At 36.3% G+C, this 18,277-nt stretch overlaps 2 protein-coding genes across 8 annotated transcripts in view; both read left to right on the top strand.

The window, feature by feature from the left end:
* il1rapl2 (interleukin 1 receptor accessory protein-like 2) overlaps positions 1 to 7,966 on the top strand; it is a 354,577-nt gene extending 346,611 nt beyond the window's left edge. The window contains exons 9-11 of the mRNA XM_036569190.1: positions 153 to 293; positions 3,920 to 4,090; positions 5,877 to 7,966. Coding sequence (XP_036425083.1) covers positions 153 to 293; positions 3,920 to 4,090; positions 5,877 to 6,571 — 1,007 coding nt within the window. The 3' untranslated portion in view covers positions 6,572 to 7,966. The remainder of the gene's footprint in view (positions 1 to 152; positions 294 to 3,919; positions 4,091 to 5,876) is intronic.
* Positions 7,967 to 9,566: 1,600 nt separating this feature from the next.
* si:zfos-2326c3.2 (mitogen-activated protein kinase kinase kinase kinase 4) overlaps positions 9,567 to 18,277 on the top strand; it is a 54,756-nt gene continuing 46,045 nt past the window's right edge. For 4 of the 7 annotated variants that reach the window (XM_036569184.1, XM_036569187.1, XM_036569186.1 and 1 more), the window contains exons 1-2: positions 9,603 to 9,823; positions 10,527 to 10,592. In XM_036569184.1, the coding sequence (XP_036425077.1) occupies positions 9,767 to 9,823; positions 10,527 to 10,592 (123 nt within the window). In that variant the 5' untranslated portion in view covers positions 9,603 to 9,766. Of the gene's footprint in view, positions 9,824 to 10,526; positions 10,593 to 18,277 lie in introns of all 7 variants that reach the window. The other 3 variants (XM_036569188.1, XM_036569183.1, XM_036569189.1) reach the window with 2 other exon arrangements.

Raw genomic sequence — 18,277 nt, 5'->3', positions numbered from 1 at the left:
GCTGTAGTAAATGACAGAGGAAAAGAGGGTGAAATAAAATTGCTGTAGTAAGTGACAGAGCAAAAGGAGGGGATAGTTTGCTGAGTGTGTACTGTAAGTCATAGTTGCTTTGTCCCTCTCATGCCTTCTCTTACATGTACTCATCCTCACAGATATATACAGGCTGGAGCTGGCTGGTGGACTAGGGGCCATCTTGCTGTTGCTAGGGGTCTTCACGGCCATCTACAAGTACTATAACGTCGAGATCATGCTCTGCTATCGGCGCCACTTTGGCAGTGATGAAACAGAGGATGGTGAGTTTACTTTAAATAATCTTGCAATTAAAAATAAAAAATACCAGTCAGGTGATTAGCTTTAAAGTTGATCTCTCTCAGTGACTTTGTTGCAAGTTTTGCCATTCGCCGGCCATTTGCATGCCACTCACCTGGTCAAACTACACATTTTGCTGATTTTCTAGGCAAAAATATGTTCTCTACAGCAGGGCTTCTGAACCATTTCCACCTTATGGTCCACCTGTGTGTTAGTAGAACACATAAGACCCACTGAGAATAATAATAATAATAATAATAATAATAATAATAATGTGTATTATTGATAAAAAAAAAAAACATTATTTACCTAGCAGTCATTCCTAATTCCTAATTCAGTTCTTGATTCTAAGTTTTGGAAGCAAATAAAAGTAAGGTAACACAATTTCTCTGTCTCTTCTTGGTCTTACTGTTAGGCCGTGTAATGCACGTGTTCATTAATTGAATACTGAATGAGAAGAGCACAGCAGTGTCTGGCTTTTCCACCGTTATCTAATCTTATTTCAAACATTTCGTGAACAACATTTTTTCAGTTTAATTGCATTGTTGATATTAGGGCTCTTGTAATCGGACATTGTGTCACACGAGAAATCAATGGTTTCTGCAACCCCATTTTATATCAGTCACTTGGGGGTGGATGAGTGGAACCTCAGAGGTGTCACTAAAGAGACAAAGCTGCTTTGCAATTTTCATACTTTTTATTAATTTTGTGTTTCTTTTTTATTAACAAGTCAATTATTTTTTTCACTGATTTTTATAAGGTAAAGTGCCTTCACCAGCCCAATAAGGACCTCTTGCTCCTCCTATGTAAATAGGGTGCTCCATGGCCCACTTACCATCCACAGTCCAGTGGTTAAGAAGCCCTGCTCTACAGTAACATGCTCAAATACAGCATTTTCCTGAAAATTTTAGTGAACAGTTTCAAATTGAGTTTAACATGTTAGAAAAAACAAAAAACTTGAAATATAAAATGTATCATAATGTTTGCACAGACAACATGTATGTTTGTCTTTTTTCAATATGTAATATTTTGTATATATACATGTATATATATATATATATATATATATATATATATATATATATGCGAAAGATGCAATGGGTGGCTTCACATGTTTTGGACTAGTGGTGCTAATAAATGTGTAATAAGTGTGATACCTACACTCTTAGCTAAAAAGAAGCCATATAGAATCGAAAAGGTGACCTGGAACCTTTTTTGATATTATATAGAACCATTTTTAAAAGCATATTTAAAGACCCACCACGAAGAAAAAACATTTAACAATGGGAAGTCCTTGGAAGGTGGCAAATACATTCAATCACTGAATCAAAATTAATCACAGCATCATAACCTATTAACTGGAAAATGTCACTGGAAAAACATCACTCTAACAATAGTTTAATCATCAGCTGTATGAATGAAACCTCTGACTGTATGCAAGAGCAGGACTAAGGTTGTATGCTGTGGCAGCATATTCCAGGCTTTTTTTTTTTTTCAAATTCAAATGCTAATTTAAAAATGCTTATTAAAATATGTATTTACAATTCCACTTCCCATGTAAGAGGGCATTATTTTAGACAAAATGTGTATTTGCATTTCTGTGTATAATGGCTGGAGAAAAGTTAATATAGAAGAGTATTTTTGACATTCCATTTTCATTGTTTTATGGTATTGTAAAAACATAATTTAAGTGGCATTTTCGAATTTGTCTTTGAATTTCAAAAAGGCTCAAAATATGCTGCTCTAGTGGTTTGGCCATTCAACAGTTTTAGGTCCTGAGAAACAGCAATACCAACAAGCATGATTAATGCCTGAGCATACTGAATATTTTTGTGCTTATTACATTTTACAGGTGAAGAATACCCATTGATGGTGTCATAAGTCCAATAAAATCCCTTTAATTTCAAGGATATTTAGGAAGTATTTGTTTGAAAAATAGTAATTCTAGCAGTTATAATGCTCCAGTCACTTCAGTCACCATCTATTCCTTCACAGAATACTACTATGAGGCCTTACAGAATAACAGTCAATTTTTTACCTGTATATATTTGTCCTAAACATACACTATATTGCCAAAAGTATTCACTCACCCATCCTAATAATTTAATTCAGGTGTTCCAATCACTTCCATGGCCACAGATGTATAAAACCAAGCACCTAGGCATGCAGACTGCTTCTACAAACATTTGTGAAAGAATGGGTCGCTCTCAGGAGTTCAGTGAATTCCAGCATGGTACCATGATAGGATGCAGCCTGTGCAAGAAGTCCAGTCGTGAAATTTCCTCGCTACTAAATATTCCACAATCAACTGTCAGTGGTATTATAACAAAGTGGAGGCGATTGGGAACGACAACAACTCAGCCACGGAGTGGTAGGCCACTTAAAATGAAGGCAGACGAGCAAATACTTTTGGCAATATAGTGTATCTTTACTTGAAATACAACAAAGTACACAACGGTCAGAAAACAAGTCTTCTAAGGTCCTCTTTGTTTGCAATATTCATCTTATATGGACATCTCTCTGATGGCCCATTTTCCCTTTGTGACCCTGATAAATGAAATGACAATTATGTTCTTCAAAATGAAATATGGAGCTTAGGAAGAGCATCAGTCATAGTTAAGCTTAGATCTTTACTCTTATGTTTCATTTGAACACATTGTTTTCATGACATGAATATCCATACTGAGCTTGTTTATTATGCTCTTGATGGTCCGCCTTCAAATCTTTAAGGAAAGAGACTTCAAAATGGTGTGCCTTTGCTGTGTTAGCATTCACTAGGCAGTCGTATTTAAATTGCATTGCAACATAAAAGGTTGTCTGGCTGTGTTTTTTAAGATCAACATATCAGCAAGATTTTTTTTTTTAAATAGTGATTTTGCCTCTTAGAGACTTGAAATAACACTGAAGTTGTGGATGCACTACCTATAAGTCAAAACATAAATATACTTACTGAGATAGCATAACTGTCTGCATTATTAGAAGCTTAGTTGTGTATCATACATACATTTTGACACAAGATTACTTGTGTTATATTTGTGTGTGTATTTCAGGATTTATACATTCTAGATCATTTTGTTTAGCTCAGTGCTCTCAGTCAATTTCCTGGTGACCTAAATACAAAATAAATACAGATATTTGCTTTCTTGTGAAAATGGATGTATGAAGTGAGTTTCTGACAGCTGATCTTCTGTCCCCTTTTATTTATTTATTTATTTTTCATATGGAGTTCTGCTCTGATTGAGAAATAGTTTGATTTTAATTGCCATACTTTGGCTAATTAAAAAGTCAGGTGAACTTGGTTGAACTGTTTTTATTAACATTAGCGGACCTGCAGCCAGGTCCAGTGTTGCATTCTTAAGGCTTAATAATAATGCTTTCACATCATTTTCTCTGAAGTTACTGAATAGTAAACTTTATAATGTGGATATCCACAATATTTAAGGGCTTAAGCAGTCAGAATATTTTGGAATTGATTTTTTTCTCACCTTGATAGTAAACGGCCAAACAGAAACAATCTTTCATTTGTTTTTTGCTGAGAAAATATGATGGAAAAAAAAAGTTTCTTTTTGAGGCATCAGCTTTAAGTAATAACAGAACTATTTGCTCACAGACAACAAGGAGTATGATGCCTACCTCTCATACACCAAAGTGGACCTGGACTCAGTGGACCGGGAGGTGAGCGAGGAGGAGCAGTTTGCGTTAGAGATCTTGCCTGATGTGCTGGAGAAACACTATGGCTACAAGCTCTTCATTCCAGACCGTGACCTCATTCCCAGCAGCAGTAAGTCTCAAACCATTTAGATATCAGACTTCTATTGCAATACCTGATTAGCTTACACTGAGTTATAGCTACATCTGCTTGGTGCCTACACTTATTGGTAATTTTATCAGGTATATCTACTATGTAGACGAACATTGTAGCTATACATTTACTGACTTTAGTCCATCGGTTCCTGCACAATTTATCAGCCACCCTCTACCCTGTTTATCAATGAAAAGGAACCACCATATGTCTACCACTGATCAGATTCTATTTGGGAGGTGGACCAGGCTTACCACAGCAGTGACCACCCACATGTTAGTATATGTTGTGCTAGTACAAGTATAACAGGTGCTGCAGTATTTCTTAAGTTTAGCGACCTCAGTTTCACTGCTAAGTTGATGATAACCCTCAACAGTGATTGATCAGAAATTGAATACTGATAAAAGGCTGCAGAAAATAATATCACTGTAACCCATATTTTATTGACTGATGTTTGTCTTGTGCCTTGACTTTCTGATCCACCTATGCATGTTCTTTCTTTCAAACATTTTCTACATAAATAGGCTACCAAACATGTTGTGCACTAAAAACATGATGCATTGAATTTACTTGACTCAACTGTGTAGCTCATTAGCACATGGATGTAATATATTATTACATCAGCACAGTTATTGCTATGAGTAAGTAAACTAAAATCCAAAAGTGTATTGACATTATATATTTTATTCATGTGGAAATGGTGTTCACAGCTAAATCAAGTAAATTCAGTGTTTCGCTATTTTCAGTGTATACCGCAAAGTAATGTCCACATCTTGCATTATTAGACATACAATGTAAAACAAGACTAAAGAGACTGCATTGTTGATGCATTTATGCTCAGTTGTACATTCACCAACAGACATCAGAATGCATTAATAATAAAAAGATATCTAAATAATCTGAAAACGCTGCAAAAGAGTCATGAGATTTTCAAAGGACAAGAATGGGAGGGACAATGAGAAGACTGAAGCAGTGAAGGTAAAAGTGAGTTCCAGATCATCAGAAGAGCAACAGAAGGCAGCATTCACAGATTACTTTGACCATTTGTTTAAATAACCACAGCACTAGACACTAAAATAGCATTCCCATGTCATTCCCACTGCCGTACTGTGATGGTCCACCATCGGACAAATATGTGATCAGTCTGATCACTTGTAGTCCTATGGAGGTCCATTCCATGGATGGACAAGGTAGAAGGAGGCTGACAAATAATGCAGCAACAGATGGGCTTCAGTTAATTACTGAATAAATATACTGTAAATGGGTGATGTACCAGAAAAAAACATAGTAGACAACAAACCTGTGTGTAGCCATGAAGATTCCAGTCATTTTCCATGACACTAAATTGTGACAGGTTGTATTAGCCATGAAGAGGGTTGTCACTGAATAGATGAGACTTGGAAATGAACTTTGTAAAGTTAAAATGAGTTTACACTGCCCTTGTTGAACTAGAGTTTTTTATTATGAAAAGGACACTTTGCTGGTCATTTCATTTCAGCATTGCACAATATCTCTCTCTCTCTCTCTTTCTCTCTCTTTCTCTCTCTCTCTCTCTCTCTCTCTCTCTCTCTCTCTTTCTCTCCCCCTCGCTCTCTCTTTCTCTCTCTCTCTCTCTCTCTCTCTCTGTTACAAGTTAATTATCTCTCTTTCTCTCTCACTATCTCTCTCTCTTTCTTGCTGTCTTTTACTAACACACATTAATCACCTCTCTTGCTCACTCTTTCTGTATCTAACATACATTAATCACCTCTCTCTCTCTCACTAGTCTACATCGAGGACCTGGCACGGAGTGTAGAGCAGAGCCGACGCCTCATTATTGTACTGACCCCCGAGTTTGTGGCTAGGCGAGGATGGAGCATCTTCCAGCTGGAGACTCGGCTGCACGGCATGCTGGTGACGGGCGAGATCAAGGTCATTATGATCGAGTGCACTGATCTGCGCAATGTCATCAACTACCAAGAAGTGGAGGCGCTGAAGCACACCATCAAAGCTCTCTCTGTTGTCAAGTGGCGAGGGCCCAAGAGCAACCAGCTCAAGTCCAAGTTCTGGAAGCAGGTGATCTATGAGATGCCGACGAAAAAAAAGGAGACTCTGTCTCGCCGGCAGGTGCTAGACTCGGGCGAGCAGGGTCTCTTTGGTGACCTGCAGGCTGTATCCACCATCGCCATGACGACCACCTCGCCTTCAGTGGCACCTACCCATGCTGATATCCCAGACTTTAACCAGTCCAGCCACCCGCAAATGCGACACTTCTGCCGGAGTTACGAGTATGAAATGCCGGCCTCAACACTACAAATAGCCACGCTCAGCAATCGCCACATGTACTGCAATATCCCCATGACGCTGCTCAATGGACAGGTGATGCAAAATAATACCGGTGGAAAGGCCAAGCAGGAGATTCACTTGAACAGCACGTTCGTCCCGCTGTCTGGCCGAGAACTGACCAGTGACATCTGGTAGAAATCTTACCAGCAATATCCCCCGAGTTCCACCCTTTTTGTTTTTGCTCTTCCTTTCCTTTAATCTGCATGAGGATTAAGTTGATTCAAAAACAGACTAAAGACATAATGTTTTTTTCTCTTTCTCTTTCTTTCCGAATCTTTAATTAGCCATGTTATTTTTCCTTTTGTTAGCCAAAAAAAAGACACAAAAAACCTAATATGGATATAATTTTCCTACTTGAATTTCTCCTTTTTGGAGATGGAGTAATAAAAAGACCTTGTTTTTCACATTCAAGGTGTTGATGTAATGTACAGTTTCATATCTGCTAAAAAAAAAACATTCAAGATGACTCCTTAATATTGGTGTGTAAGTTGAGTGGACCCACATTCAAAGGTTTTTTTTTCAGGTGAATGACTGCTTTGGTCATTGCATCACAATTATGTAAAGGCAGTTGGAACACATTCATTGTGAGCTTTAAAAAAGACATTACAATATATTTAAACAAATAAATCATGTTTAAATTTACAAAAAAATATTGTGTTTGTTTGAAGCCTAAATATGGATATCTGAGTATTTGATGCAAATACAGTTTGCTTGATCTTCTGTTAGTCAAGTTTGCTGTCTTCTCTTTGAGGACTTAAAATCAAGTTTAATTGAAACTTTCTGTCTAATCATGTTTTATCAAAAGCTTGCTCTTTTGTTTGTTTGTTTGTCTGACTGACCTTCCACATGTCCCTTGTATCAGACACAAGAATCCAAAATTATATCAATCAATTATATTGATTTTATTACAAATATTATTCTGTGCACTTTCATAGCATTTGTATGTCATGACACCTCTATCAGAAAGCATTGACCCTCATGAAGGGCCTCTGGTGTAAAATGCATTCTGTAGCCAACACTGATAATGAGATTTTTAAAAAGACACCAAATTCTCTTGGTGATTTCATGTCATCTTTTCATGGCTTGATAATGTCATTTTATACTCCAGAGACAGTGCTTCCATGCCTCTCTACAAGACATTATATGTCAAAGTTCTGGAGAGACAATATTTTGTACATGGACATGTATTTATACAGCATACTTTGGACAATCAGTATGACTTTATTGCATGGAAAAAAGGTTCCTGAAAAGAAGCAGCAGACTCAAAAACTTGGGATAATCATAACTCAATAGCACCATCTAGAGACAATAAATAGGCATTGTGGCCATCACAAAGCATGATATTACTATTTTTATTATGAAAATGATCACTATTAATAGTATTATTTTCATTAAACATTTTAATGTGTATCCCTATTAATCTATTTGAAGTAGACAGTATTTAGACTAACAGTTTAACTGACTTTGTTATATGTTACATACTCTCATTTTTCTGTGCAATAAAAGCTCATGGCAAAGTGTTCTTTAATCCATAACAACAGAAGAAGATAACCAATCATTGGTTATTAAAATAATGAAGTTTTCTCTTTATATTTTTGGTCTTGGCTTTTTCCTTGCAATATATGATTTCTCTGTTAAGATGACAGATACTGTAATGTACAGTGTACACATATTGTTGCTGTCAGAACAAAAACTTGTATCACTTGTTTAACATGATTTAAAAACACTAGCTGACCTTTGCATTGTGTTTTGGTGAACTGACCAGGAGAAATGGTCCACAATTACATCTTTTTACACAAATTCTTTTTACATTAACTATCTATCTATCTATAATCATTTAAGAAAGTTTTTTTCATCTCTTGTAAAGTTTTGTGACAGCGACAATATATTAATACACATAATATGTGATATCCCACATACTACTTTTAAACTCTTTGAGATTCAAGTATTTATTTCTAACTTTACAGTTGGGGCTTTTGACAGCTGGAAATAGGGGAAGTTATGATGTTTTTATAACTTGGTCCAGTCAGGAGCCTAGCAGGTCAAGAAAACAAGCTTGTGATCACACACAGGAAACTATAAAAATCTCAGTGAAAGATTGGTGCATCTAAGCATGGTATTTTTATGAGTATTTTGCTGTATAACCTCGATGCAACCCAAAAGGGACGATGTTTGAGATTATTTCACTATACTGTCCTCCTGCTATGTCCTTCAAACAGATTTGAGACATCATATCATCATGCTCCGCAAAATAACCAGACATACCGGCTTTTTGCCTGATAAACACTCAGAAAGTAGCTTATCAGTTTACACTAGGCCTGCTTTGCCTCATTGTGCAAAATTGCAGACATGGTTGCTTAGTCCTGTGGTTGATGAAAATCAGTTTCTAACCAAATTTAGCATAATGAAGTATAGTAATACTATGAGCATTTCTATAGGACTACTATATAGGAATCTTACAAGAAATTATATAGAAACAATATAGTTCGCTAAAGGGCACTATAGATTGCTATAAGAAGACACTTCATGAATACAAAACGGAGGTAAAAGCAGTATAGATTATTATAGAAGTATAGAGCACGGTAGGAGTCTTAAAAGTGTCTTATCGTATTACTACAGTTCTTTTTCGTAATATTGTTTTAAAGCTATGCCATCCTTTGCTAACTCATAATGTCATAAGTTCTGTCCGCGCTTCGTTTCAATAAAGGCTCCTCTGTAGCCTGTACACAGTGGCCCTGTTTAGAGGTCAGCTGTTGCTCGGGCTGGATTTCTCCAGGCTTGGGTCACGGAGAGAAGGAGAATGACAGTCATGAAAGAGGTTTATTCACTAACCACATACTGTGTATGACCCGCTACAGTTCCAGGGACTGGAAAAGACAGGTTTATCTGATTCTAGCACCTTTTAAGTTAACGGTGTCAACCGGTAAATCTCAAAACAGAAAAGGAAAAAACGACAATTGCAAGCAGTTAACCTACAACAGTCACAAGAAGCCAACTATATTAGCCCAACCAAAATAGAGAAGATGTTCATTAGCGTAGCTTTAGTAACGTTATCGTCGAAACTTTAGAAGCTTTCAAGTGCTGTCATCATCTTTCAAGGAGGATAGCCGAGCGTTTTCTAAGAAAACAGCTGAAATGTGCTTTCATAGGCAGAGGAGGGGGCACATTTTCGGTTTCCTGAGCGTGTTCCGGGTTTCGCTGGATGAGAGACCAGTGTTTGTCTACAGTCTCAGAGAAGAACGAATGGACAGACACACTGACGGCGCTAGCTTTCTTTGAAAAGTTAGAAAAGTTAGTTTGTCTTTTTAACACGGAGAGGGACTTGTTAAAATGGCAAGAGACTGCGTTGCAAGGAGCCTGGACAACATTGACCTCTCTGCTTTACGGGTAAAAAGATGTTTGTCGTCAGCTACAAATGCTAACATTTTAGTGTTTTGTGTTTTCCAGTAAGTAACTACCGATAACATTCTTTGTTTACGAAGTTTCCCCCAACAAGACAGTAAAGATGTCGATAAAATTAGGGCATGTCAAGTTTTGACCGCTATAGGCTCTAGCTACTTTGTCTTTGTCAGATAAAAAAAAAACGTTATATGTCACTGCAAGTTCTTTTACTGGTGACAGAAGTAGCAGCAGTAGTCCTAAAATAGCCATTTTCGTCCATTTTTCTCCCCGCCTTATTTTTAAGTATACTATCATAATTACAGGCCAGTAGTTGGCTTTGATGTGCAAACAGATGATGTTTTGTTATGGTTGGTATTGCCATTTTTTCACTCTCCTCCTTGATGTCTGTTTTACCTTCCTGCAAGTTTTACCTCTAGCCCAAATATTACATCTCAAATCCAGCTAAGCTAAACTCAGCGGGGTGGATTATCTCTAGTGATCTTGGTGACCACTATTGTATATGAAAGTGTAGCAAAGTCTGATGTATGTTCACTATAATGTGTGGTATCACAATCATTATGATGTTTGCAGACATCATGCACGCAGTTTATCAAGGGACATTAAATGCCCTAGGCTACTGAATGGCCCAGTTTAACAAAATATTCTCAGTATTCTCACTTACTCAACGTTATGTCCCTTTTCATTTTAGGACCCTGCTGGGATATTTGAACTTGTTGAGGTGGTCGGCAATGGAACATATGGTCAAGTTTATAAGGTTTGTGTAACTGTTTCTATATTCCTCGTGACCTAGTGTCAGTCTCTACATAGCGGTTTGTGATGTAGCTCTTGAAGCTGGCGCTGCCAATTCAGGATTGCCTAAATTAGGTCTGTGTCTAGAACATTATAACCTACAGACAACATACACATCCTGAACTGAGCTCTCAATAAATTGAGATCCTGGAAGCGAATTTTTATACCAACTGAATGTATTTTGTTTTTACATTTAATCGCTTACTAGACTTCTCAGATTTCAGCCCTTCTTTAAACATTGGTAATTTACTAGATACGTGTTTAGTGATCAAGAGTCATATGAATAGGGAAAAACTGGGGCCAAGAGGTCTTTACCCATTTCTAAACCTTTTAAACTAACATTATTTTCACACCGTTATGCTCCACATTATTCACTATACCTTAGTGTATCACTATATTCAATATGCATATATAGCTCTGACATTTAATGTAACATTTCACAATTAGCATCTTTTTCATAATCATAGTCAGGTACATAGAAATGAGTGACCTGCTAAAAATAACAGTCACATGCATAACAAATATTTGTTGTACAAGATGGCCCCACATCCTTGTTTTAGATGAGTATACAGTTCTGTGCAAAAGTCTGAGGCACCTTTAGCACATTATTAGTGACATGCAACACTGTTATTATCTGATGGTATGTTATTCTTCTTCCTTTTGGTTCAGATGTTTTTTTGTCCACTAACCCATCCTGCAGTTTTCAGGATATTGAGTTCCAACTCTAGAGTTTTCGGTCTGTTTGGGAATGGTGTGCTTGTGTACAGCTCTTTGATCGGCCAGGCAGTATTTGTGCAATTATTTTTGAATGATGTTTTTTTCCCCATAGGAATGACTGGGGTGCTAAAGTTTGTGCACCCATCTATGTCATGTTAATAAAAGTCCATAAGAAACATTCTATAAACCTTAGCAACACTGTAGCAACCACCTGGGATACCATACCAACACCTTTGCAACCACTTAAAATACCATAGTAAACACTTGGCGACACCCTAACAACCACTAACTGTTTGGCAACACCCTAGCAACCACCTGGGAACTGCTTAAGCTGCACTGTTCAGATTTCTCCCTGATGCCCCCAGCCATTGCATGGATTTGTTAAACTCCATCATTGCACAGTTGATTTAACATCAAGAAGGACGAATTAGCAAACCCGGTACTAGAACTACAAATAACGCTGGGCTGCCACAAGCAGAGCTTTGGAAATGATTAAATGAACACATCGACATACATAAAAAAAACTACTTAGTGTGTTAATTTTATTTATATTTATATGCATTTATATTTATTGCAATATTAGTGTTTGTGTCTGAGCAAATAAACACTCACTGTCTAGGTAAATCAATTAAGTTGGACAACTCTATTGTGCACTGCATTTGTGTATTTGCTTTTGTGTTGATCTTTTTTACTTCATTTAAAGTGAGCATATATATTTTACTGGCCCTAATGAGGAAATGAACCAGGACACTCCATTTTTATCCCCTGATCAACTCATCACTTCTGAAATCACTGTGGTAGATTCTCATAATCAGTAAAGATAAGTACATTTAGGTGATCAGAATTTTGTAGAAGTTTAGCATTGTCTCAACTGTCCATAAAATGGAAAACAGAACTCTCATTTCTTTGAGTAAAAAGTACATCCAAGCCAAGAACCATTTAGGTGTCTTTATTTTTAAGAGTGCATAACTCTTATGAATATATAATTTTGCCTCTGATCATGTTTTGACCCAACTGCTTGCTCGTCTCAATTTGCCTAGCCCAGCTGATGTAAATGTAATTGTTTTTTTTGTTTGTTTGTTTGTTTTGTTTTTGTTGGTTTAACAGTGAAGCATGAATTTCAAATATTTAGTGAGCTCTTTGCTCACTAATTAATATTTTGTGAATCCTAAGTGCCAAAAAATTCAAGTTCTATTTTTCAAGTTGCCCACATTCAGTTTCAAAAAAGAGAATATGGGTAAAGGTCAAGAGTTCAGCCTTTAAAAGAAAAATAGAAGAGTCCACTATCCAATGTTGCCTAAACTTCAAGATCAAAATTAGAAACACTTCATTGTGAAGTATGGCAAGCATACTAGGAATTTGCTTTGGCGTTGTGGAGTGTGACCACCACCATGCAAGAACAGTAGTGTGTAATGAATATTCCTTCATACTTCAGACAAAAAAGAAACTGACTTGCTGAGCAGTGGGACACTGCTGGACACATTTCCAGTAGTGCAAAGACTATGATAGATTGTGTGTACGTAAATGACATGGATTAGATGGTGAATCCTGAATTTTGAATTTTACAAAGCACTCTATGATGGGCTAAGAGATTAAAATATACTGTAGCATTCTGTCTTCAGTAGCTGGGGAATTGGTAATATTAGTGAGCAATCTGTTAAGATAAACAAATAGAGTATACAGCAATGAAAAAGTTAAACCTAGATTTAAAATATGTAAAGTTTATTATATCTCATCATGTTATTCAGTAACTACTTGAAGTATTCAAGACACTGTGTATTATGGAATATATATTTAGCCTAGTATTGTCTGATTTGGTCTTAAATAAAATGCAGTGAAGGCTGTGGTCATCAGTCAGACTTGGATCGGTCTCCTGGGCATGGATTGAGTCTAGTCTTGGACTAAATTGCAATGCATTGGTAATTCACCAATTAAAATCAATTTTAAGTATATTTTGGCTTAATAGTTTCATGGAAAAAAACTAATTTACCCAGTTCTTTCACTTGCTATAGATTGATCAATCTAGACATATTTTGAGTCCAAATTTTGCCTCTTTAGATGCCAGTGTTTCCAACAAACACTAGAACTCAACAGTCACCCAAATAGACCAAATAGTTTCATGTAAAAATACATCCCCAAAACCGCACCCAGGTCTTCATGTTCATTAAGACTTGCTGATGTAGTGTACGGCACAGTATGATTTCTGTGGGCTGTAAAAATGAACATAACTTCACTACAAAGGGCAGCCATTACAGACAACACCAGAGCTGAAATTTTAAAGCAAGACTGATCTTGGATCAAATTTCTCAATGTTTATGATGGTCATTGTCACAAATACTGAATCTACCCAATACCTGAGGTGGTTTGTGAATACAGACCCTGTTGTCTAATGTGGGTGCCCACGTTATTTTTTTCTTTTTTTGTACTCCATAGGAAGTCATACTGTTTTCTAAACCACACTGATGAGTCTGTGCAACCTTAATGCAGACATAGGTGCAGTTTGTGCGGGTTGAAAGAAGTTGTAGTGATGTATTTTTATTTTTTTTTGTCCAGAAATGACTTGAGCTGTTTTGGTGACTATTGAGTTCTAGTGTTTGTTAGCAATGTTAGCCTCACTGCTCCAGTTGCAGTTAACAAAAAAAGACTAACAAAATTTGGACTCCATACATGTCTTAGCCAATTGACTACATCTAGGTTAAGTGGAAAACTGTCAAAAATTTGACATTCTTCCAAACCATTTCTTTAATCTGGTCTAGATTGTGCACCTATTGTGAGATTCTAGCCAAGTGAAAACCTGCACCAAAACAGTGCCTTGCATCTGCTCTTTCTTACGCTCTTGAAAATCATGCTGTTCTCTTTTTCTGACCTGGTACTTGAACTTTGATATCTATCAACACCTTTCATATACCAACAGACAGTGACTCTTGAGTGTGGTTTTGGATATACATATTTCACACCCTTTGGGTGGAGCTAGCTTTCTCATCAAAGTTAAAAATAAATTTAGTCTGTCTCCCAAAAAAGGAAGTGTGTTGTCATCTAGCTGGCATCATAATACAGGTTTTACGATTTTCTCAGGGACCTGATTATTTGCAATTTGGGTTATTACCATCAGCGCGGATGCCTTAAATTTTGCAATTGTCTTACCAGTAAGGAAATGTGTCAAAATACAATGTAAGACAAAAGAAACACTGTAGAGAGAAAAGATGACTTTGCTATTGTGAAATTGTAGTGAATGTTGCATAAGCCATCCGAGTCAGGTACCACAGTATTTTATTCTATTTACATAGCTTAGAATTAGAATAATATTTATTGTGTTTAGAACTTCACTGTGTAAGTCATTATTATGAATTAACTCCAGGCAACAAATGTGCATATGCAGTGTATAATTTTTCAATATGTGGCTCAATTGTCCCTTTTTCATTTTCTCTTTCTTGCATTCTCCCAAAGCCTTTCACTTATTGGACTTATTTAGTGAACAATAGAATATCCTCCCCGGAACCAAACAAAGCTGTTTTAGTGTTTTCTCTCTCTCTCTCTCTCTCTCTCTCTCTCTCTCTCTCTCTCTCTCTCTCTCTCTCTCGCTCTCTCTCTCTCTCTCTCTCTCTCTCTCTCTCTCTCTCTCTCTCTCTCTGTGCATGTGTGCGTGCATGTCTGTGTACGTGCGTGTATGGCTAGAGGTTCTTCTAATATTTATAAAATTTTATATCACAATATTTTTCAAGTGCATCACAGTTTGGTTAAGTTTAGATTTACAATAGTACATTTGATTAACTTAATGCTACAAGAATGGCATACACATTCAAAATTGTTTTGATTTAACTGTTTTCTTCTCTCAAAACCTTACATTGTTGTAATATTAACCAGACAGAAACAACATTTCCGGATATTAAACTTGAAACCTAAACCTACAGTACACTACCAGTACTCACAAAATATCTTGCTCTGGTTTTGTCATAATTCTAAAAACCAGACTAAATAAAATTAAACTCTTCCTTTTTGCAAAATAACTAAAACCAATAATGCACTCTTAAAACTAACTGAAACTAACTGAAATTGAAAACTAAAATAAAAAATTTATTGCAAAGTAATGACATCAAAAAACTAAACTGAACCGTTCTGAACTATATGAAACTAATATAGGATTACACTTAACTAAGCTAAGCTGATGTGTAATATTAAACTAAACTAAAATGAACGGTTCTAAACTAGCAGGAATGAGTCAGAATTATTGTATTTTGTATAGTCATGAAAATGAACAGTAAATTAGCTGTACACTCCCACCAGCCATTTTGCTGCAACTTGTTGTGTGCATGCCTTTATTCACAGAGAGCTATTGTGTGTATGAGATTTTTAGAAGTACAAATCAATTTTTAAACAAACATTCCACAGGCCTGCAATACAAGACAGCCATTTGAAAGAGGGAAGAAAATCACAAAAGAGTGTGACTAGTTTAGAAAACTAGAAGGGCCCCTTTAATTTGCTGTTACGGCAATTCAAGGCTTTCGTTTTTTATGGCTTTTTCAGTTAATATTTACTAGGGCTGCATAATAAATCATATTTTTATTGTGACATGAGTTTCCACAATAAACTCATTGTTAAGCGCTGCGATGAGAGAACAAATCAACGTGCCTCAGACGTGTAATTAGATTGGCAGAAAGGTAGATCGAGCTCCATTTAGCCAATTACAAAACACACACAGCCAAAAACTGCTCTATCCTGAACTACTAGCCTGTAAAAATGCTATTCTCACTTTCTTCAGGTTTGTGTAAAATGCATGGCCTATATAGTACAATGGACAAAGCAGTAACATGATGTATGTCACAACAAACCTGAATCATTACAAGGAGCTTTTTTAAAGAATGAAACAACATATATTTATTGGTGTTTGTAGCCTGACTGCAAACATGAATAGCAAAAGCAAGTCAGGGAATTCTGACTGTTTGTAGAATGAGGCACCTCTTAGAAACTCATTTTTCGCAGGCTGCAGATTCTCCTCAAGTGGGCTCCATTAGCAGTCAAAAAGCTTTCAGTCCTTTAAAGGAGCAGTGCTTTGCATCAGCGTTGCAGTGTGTCTTTGTTCAACATTACAGTTTATAGTTTTTAGTTTTTAGTAATTTATTGTTTTTATTTTGCACTATTCTGATTTTTCCCAGCTTTTTTGTCAATAAGAACATTTTCAAATTCCTCTGCTTGATATATTTTTTTATGTAACTAATTTTTTTTTAGCCTTTTGAAGCTTTTATTTGAAAGAGTAAGCCTCCAGACCCTATGTTATTTTTAGCTATGTGCTTTTTATTTTGGCAATTTGTCATGTTTGTCATTTTTTGTTTCCCTTGAAAATCATGGTATCGAGCCCTTGATTAACTTGATATCCATTCAATAACTCTTGTCTCTCATTAATACTTTTAATATCAAAATTAGTCTGAATGCATATCGCTAGTATTTAGCACAGCACCTGTTACATGTTGCCTTGGTATCTCACCATAAATGACCACATAGCCAGCCAGCATTTGTGGACTAGGACATAATGTAAAATGAAAGTGGAGAACACGCTCAAAGTTTCATGTTTAACACTTTTAGCATATTGTCTTAACAACTGCAGCTACTTCTAGAGGAAAAACAATGCAGGCTTTGCTAGTAAGAGCTAATACCTGCCTTTATGACACCCACAACTAAGTAATCCTCTGTAGACCAAAGCTTTTAACATATATCACACAGTGTTTTTGAGCAATTCCATAAAAGAACCATTTTTTTACTCATAGAAGAACCTTTTGGTGGATCATTCCTTAAAGATTCATTTTTGCAAACAATAACCATTTACAAGCTTTTGTATTTAAGAGTTCATTTCTGGTGAAATTAGCAAGTCAGTCATTATTCCTCACTGACCAGGTTATTAGTGCAGGATGAAAAATATATCAAGGGCTGGTGGGGATGGATCATGTTGGATATGTTTTTTATATATATATATATATATATATATATATATATATATATATATATATATATATATATATATATATATAATTTATTATATGTATTGTTACATCTTATTTTGTACAACGTTTGACTACATTTGTGTCGACCTAGCCTCAACAAACTGGAATTAAACAGAATGATTAATTCATTGGGATATTTCCCAGTGTTGCAGATGGCCGGTCCACTATTGGAAGTGTTTTTTTTTTGTTGTTTTTTTTTTCCCCTGGACAGCACTTCCTGTTTTTGTCTCTGTCATATAATACAATGTGATGCTGGTGAGAGGGGCTTCACAGCAACCAGGGGAATGTAAGGAAATCCCCTGTCGACAGAAATATCCTCCATAGGTATGGACAGACAGCTGAGGGGCAGAGGTCATTGTTCACCAAAGTGAACTACAATGATTGAAAATAATTGTTCTCTCTGCTCACCACAGTTTATATTTAAGCTTTACTTTATAGGAATTTCTAGCATTAGTTTCAACATGCATTTGTTTCTGGATGAAAGTATAACAAAATTATAAGTACAGTGTGTATATATATATATATATATATATATATATATATATATATATATACATATGTATGTACGTATATATATATGTGTGTGTGTGTGTGTGTGTGTGTGTTTATTACATTATAACATATAACATTATATAATGAGTGTTTTGGCTGAAGTACAATTTCCTCCTTTTTTCAACAATGTGGACCTTCTAACTTCCTCTATATTGACTGAGCGTGTTAGCATGACGCCATCTGTTTTGTGTGAGTGGCCCATTTGCTGGAGAAGGTCGAAGCAGGAAGCATTTGTTGAGAAAGCGGTTTCCTGGCCCTGGGCTGTTTTGGAATCGCTGTGTCCTAGCTCTGTAAGAGCGAGGCTCACTATCACTATCCCACCATTGCGTTACACATATTAGCTGCTTCTCTGACCGGTAATCATCTGTGTTTGGTTGGCATCATA

Source organism: Colossoma macropomum, unplaced genomic scaffold (assembly GCF_904425465.1).
Source record: "Colossoma macropomum unplaced genomic scaffold, Colossoma_macropomum, whole genome shotgun sequence".
NCBI classification, from domain to species: Eukaryota; Metazoa; Chordata; class Actinopteri; order Characiformes; family Serrasalmidae; genus Colossoma; species Colossoma macropomum.
The sequence above is the reverse complement of the archived record's forward strand: the minus strand, read 5'-3'. Positions and strand labels throughout refer to the sequence as shown.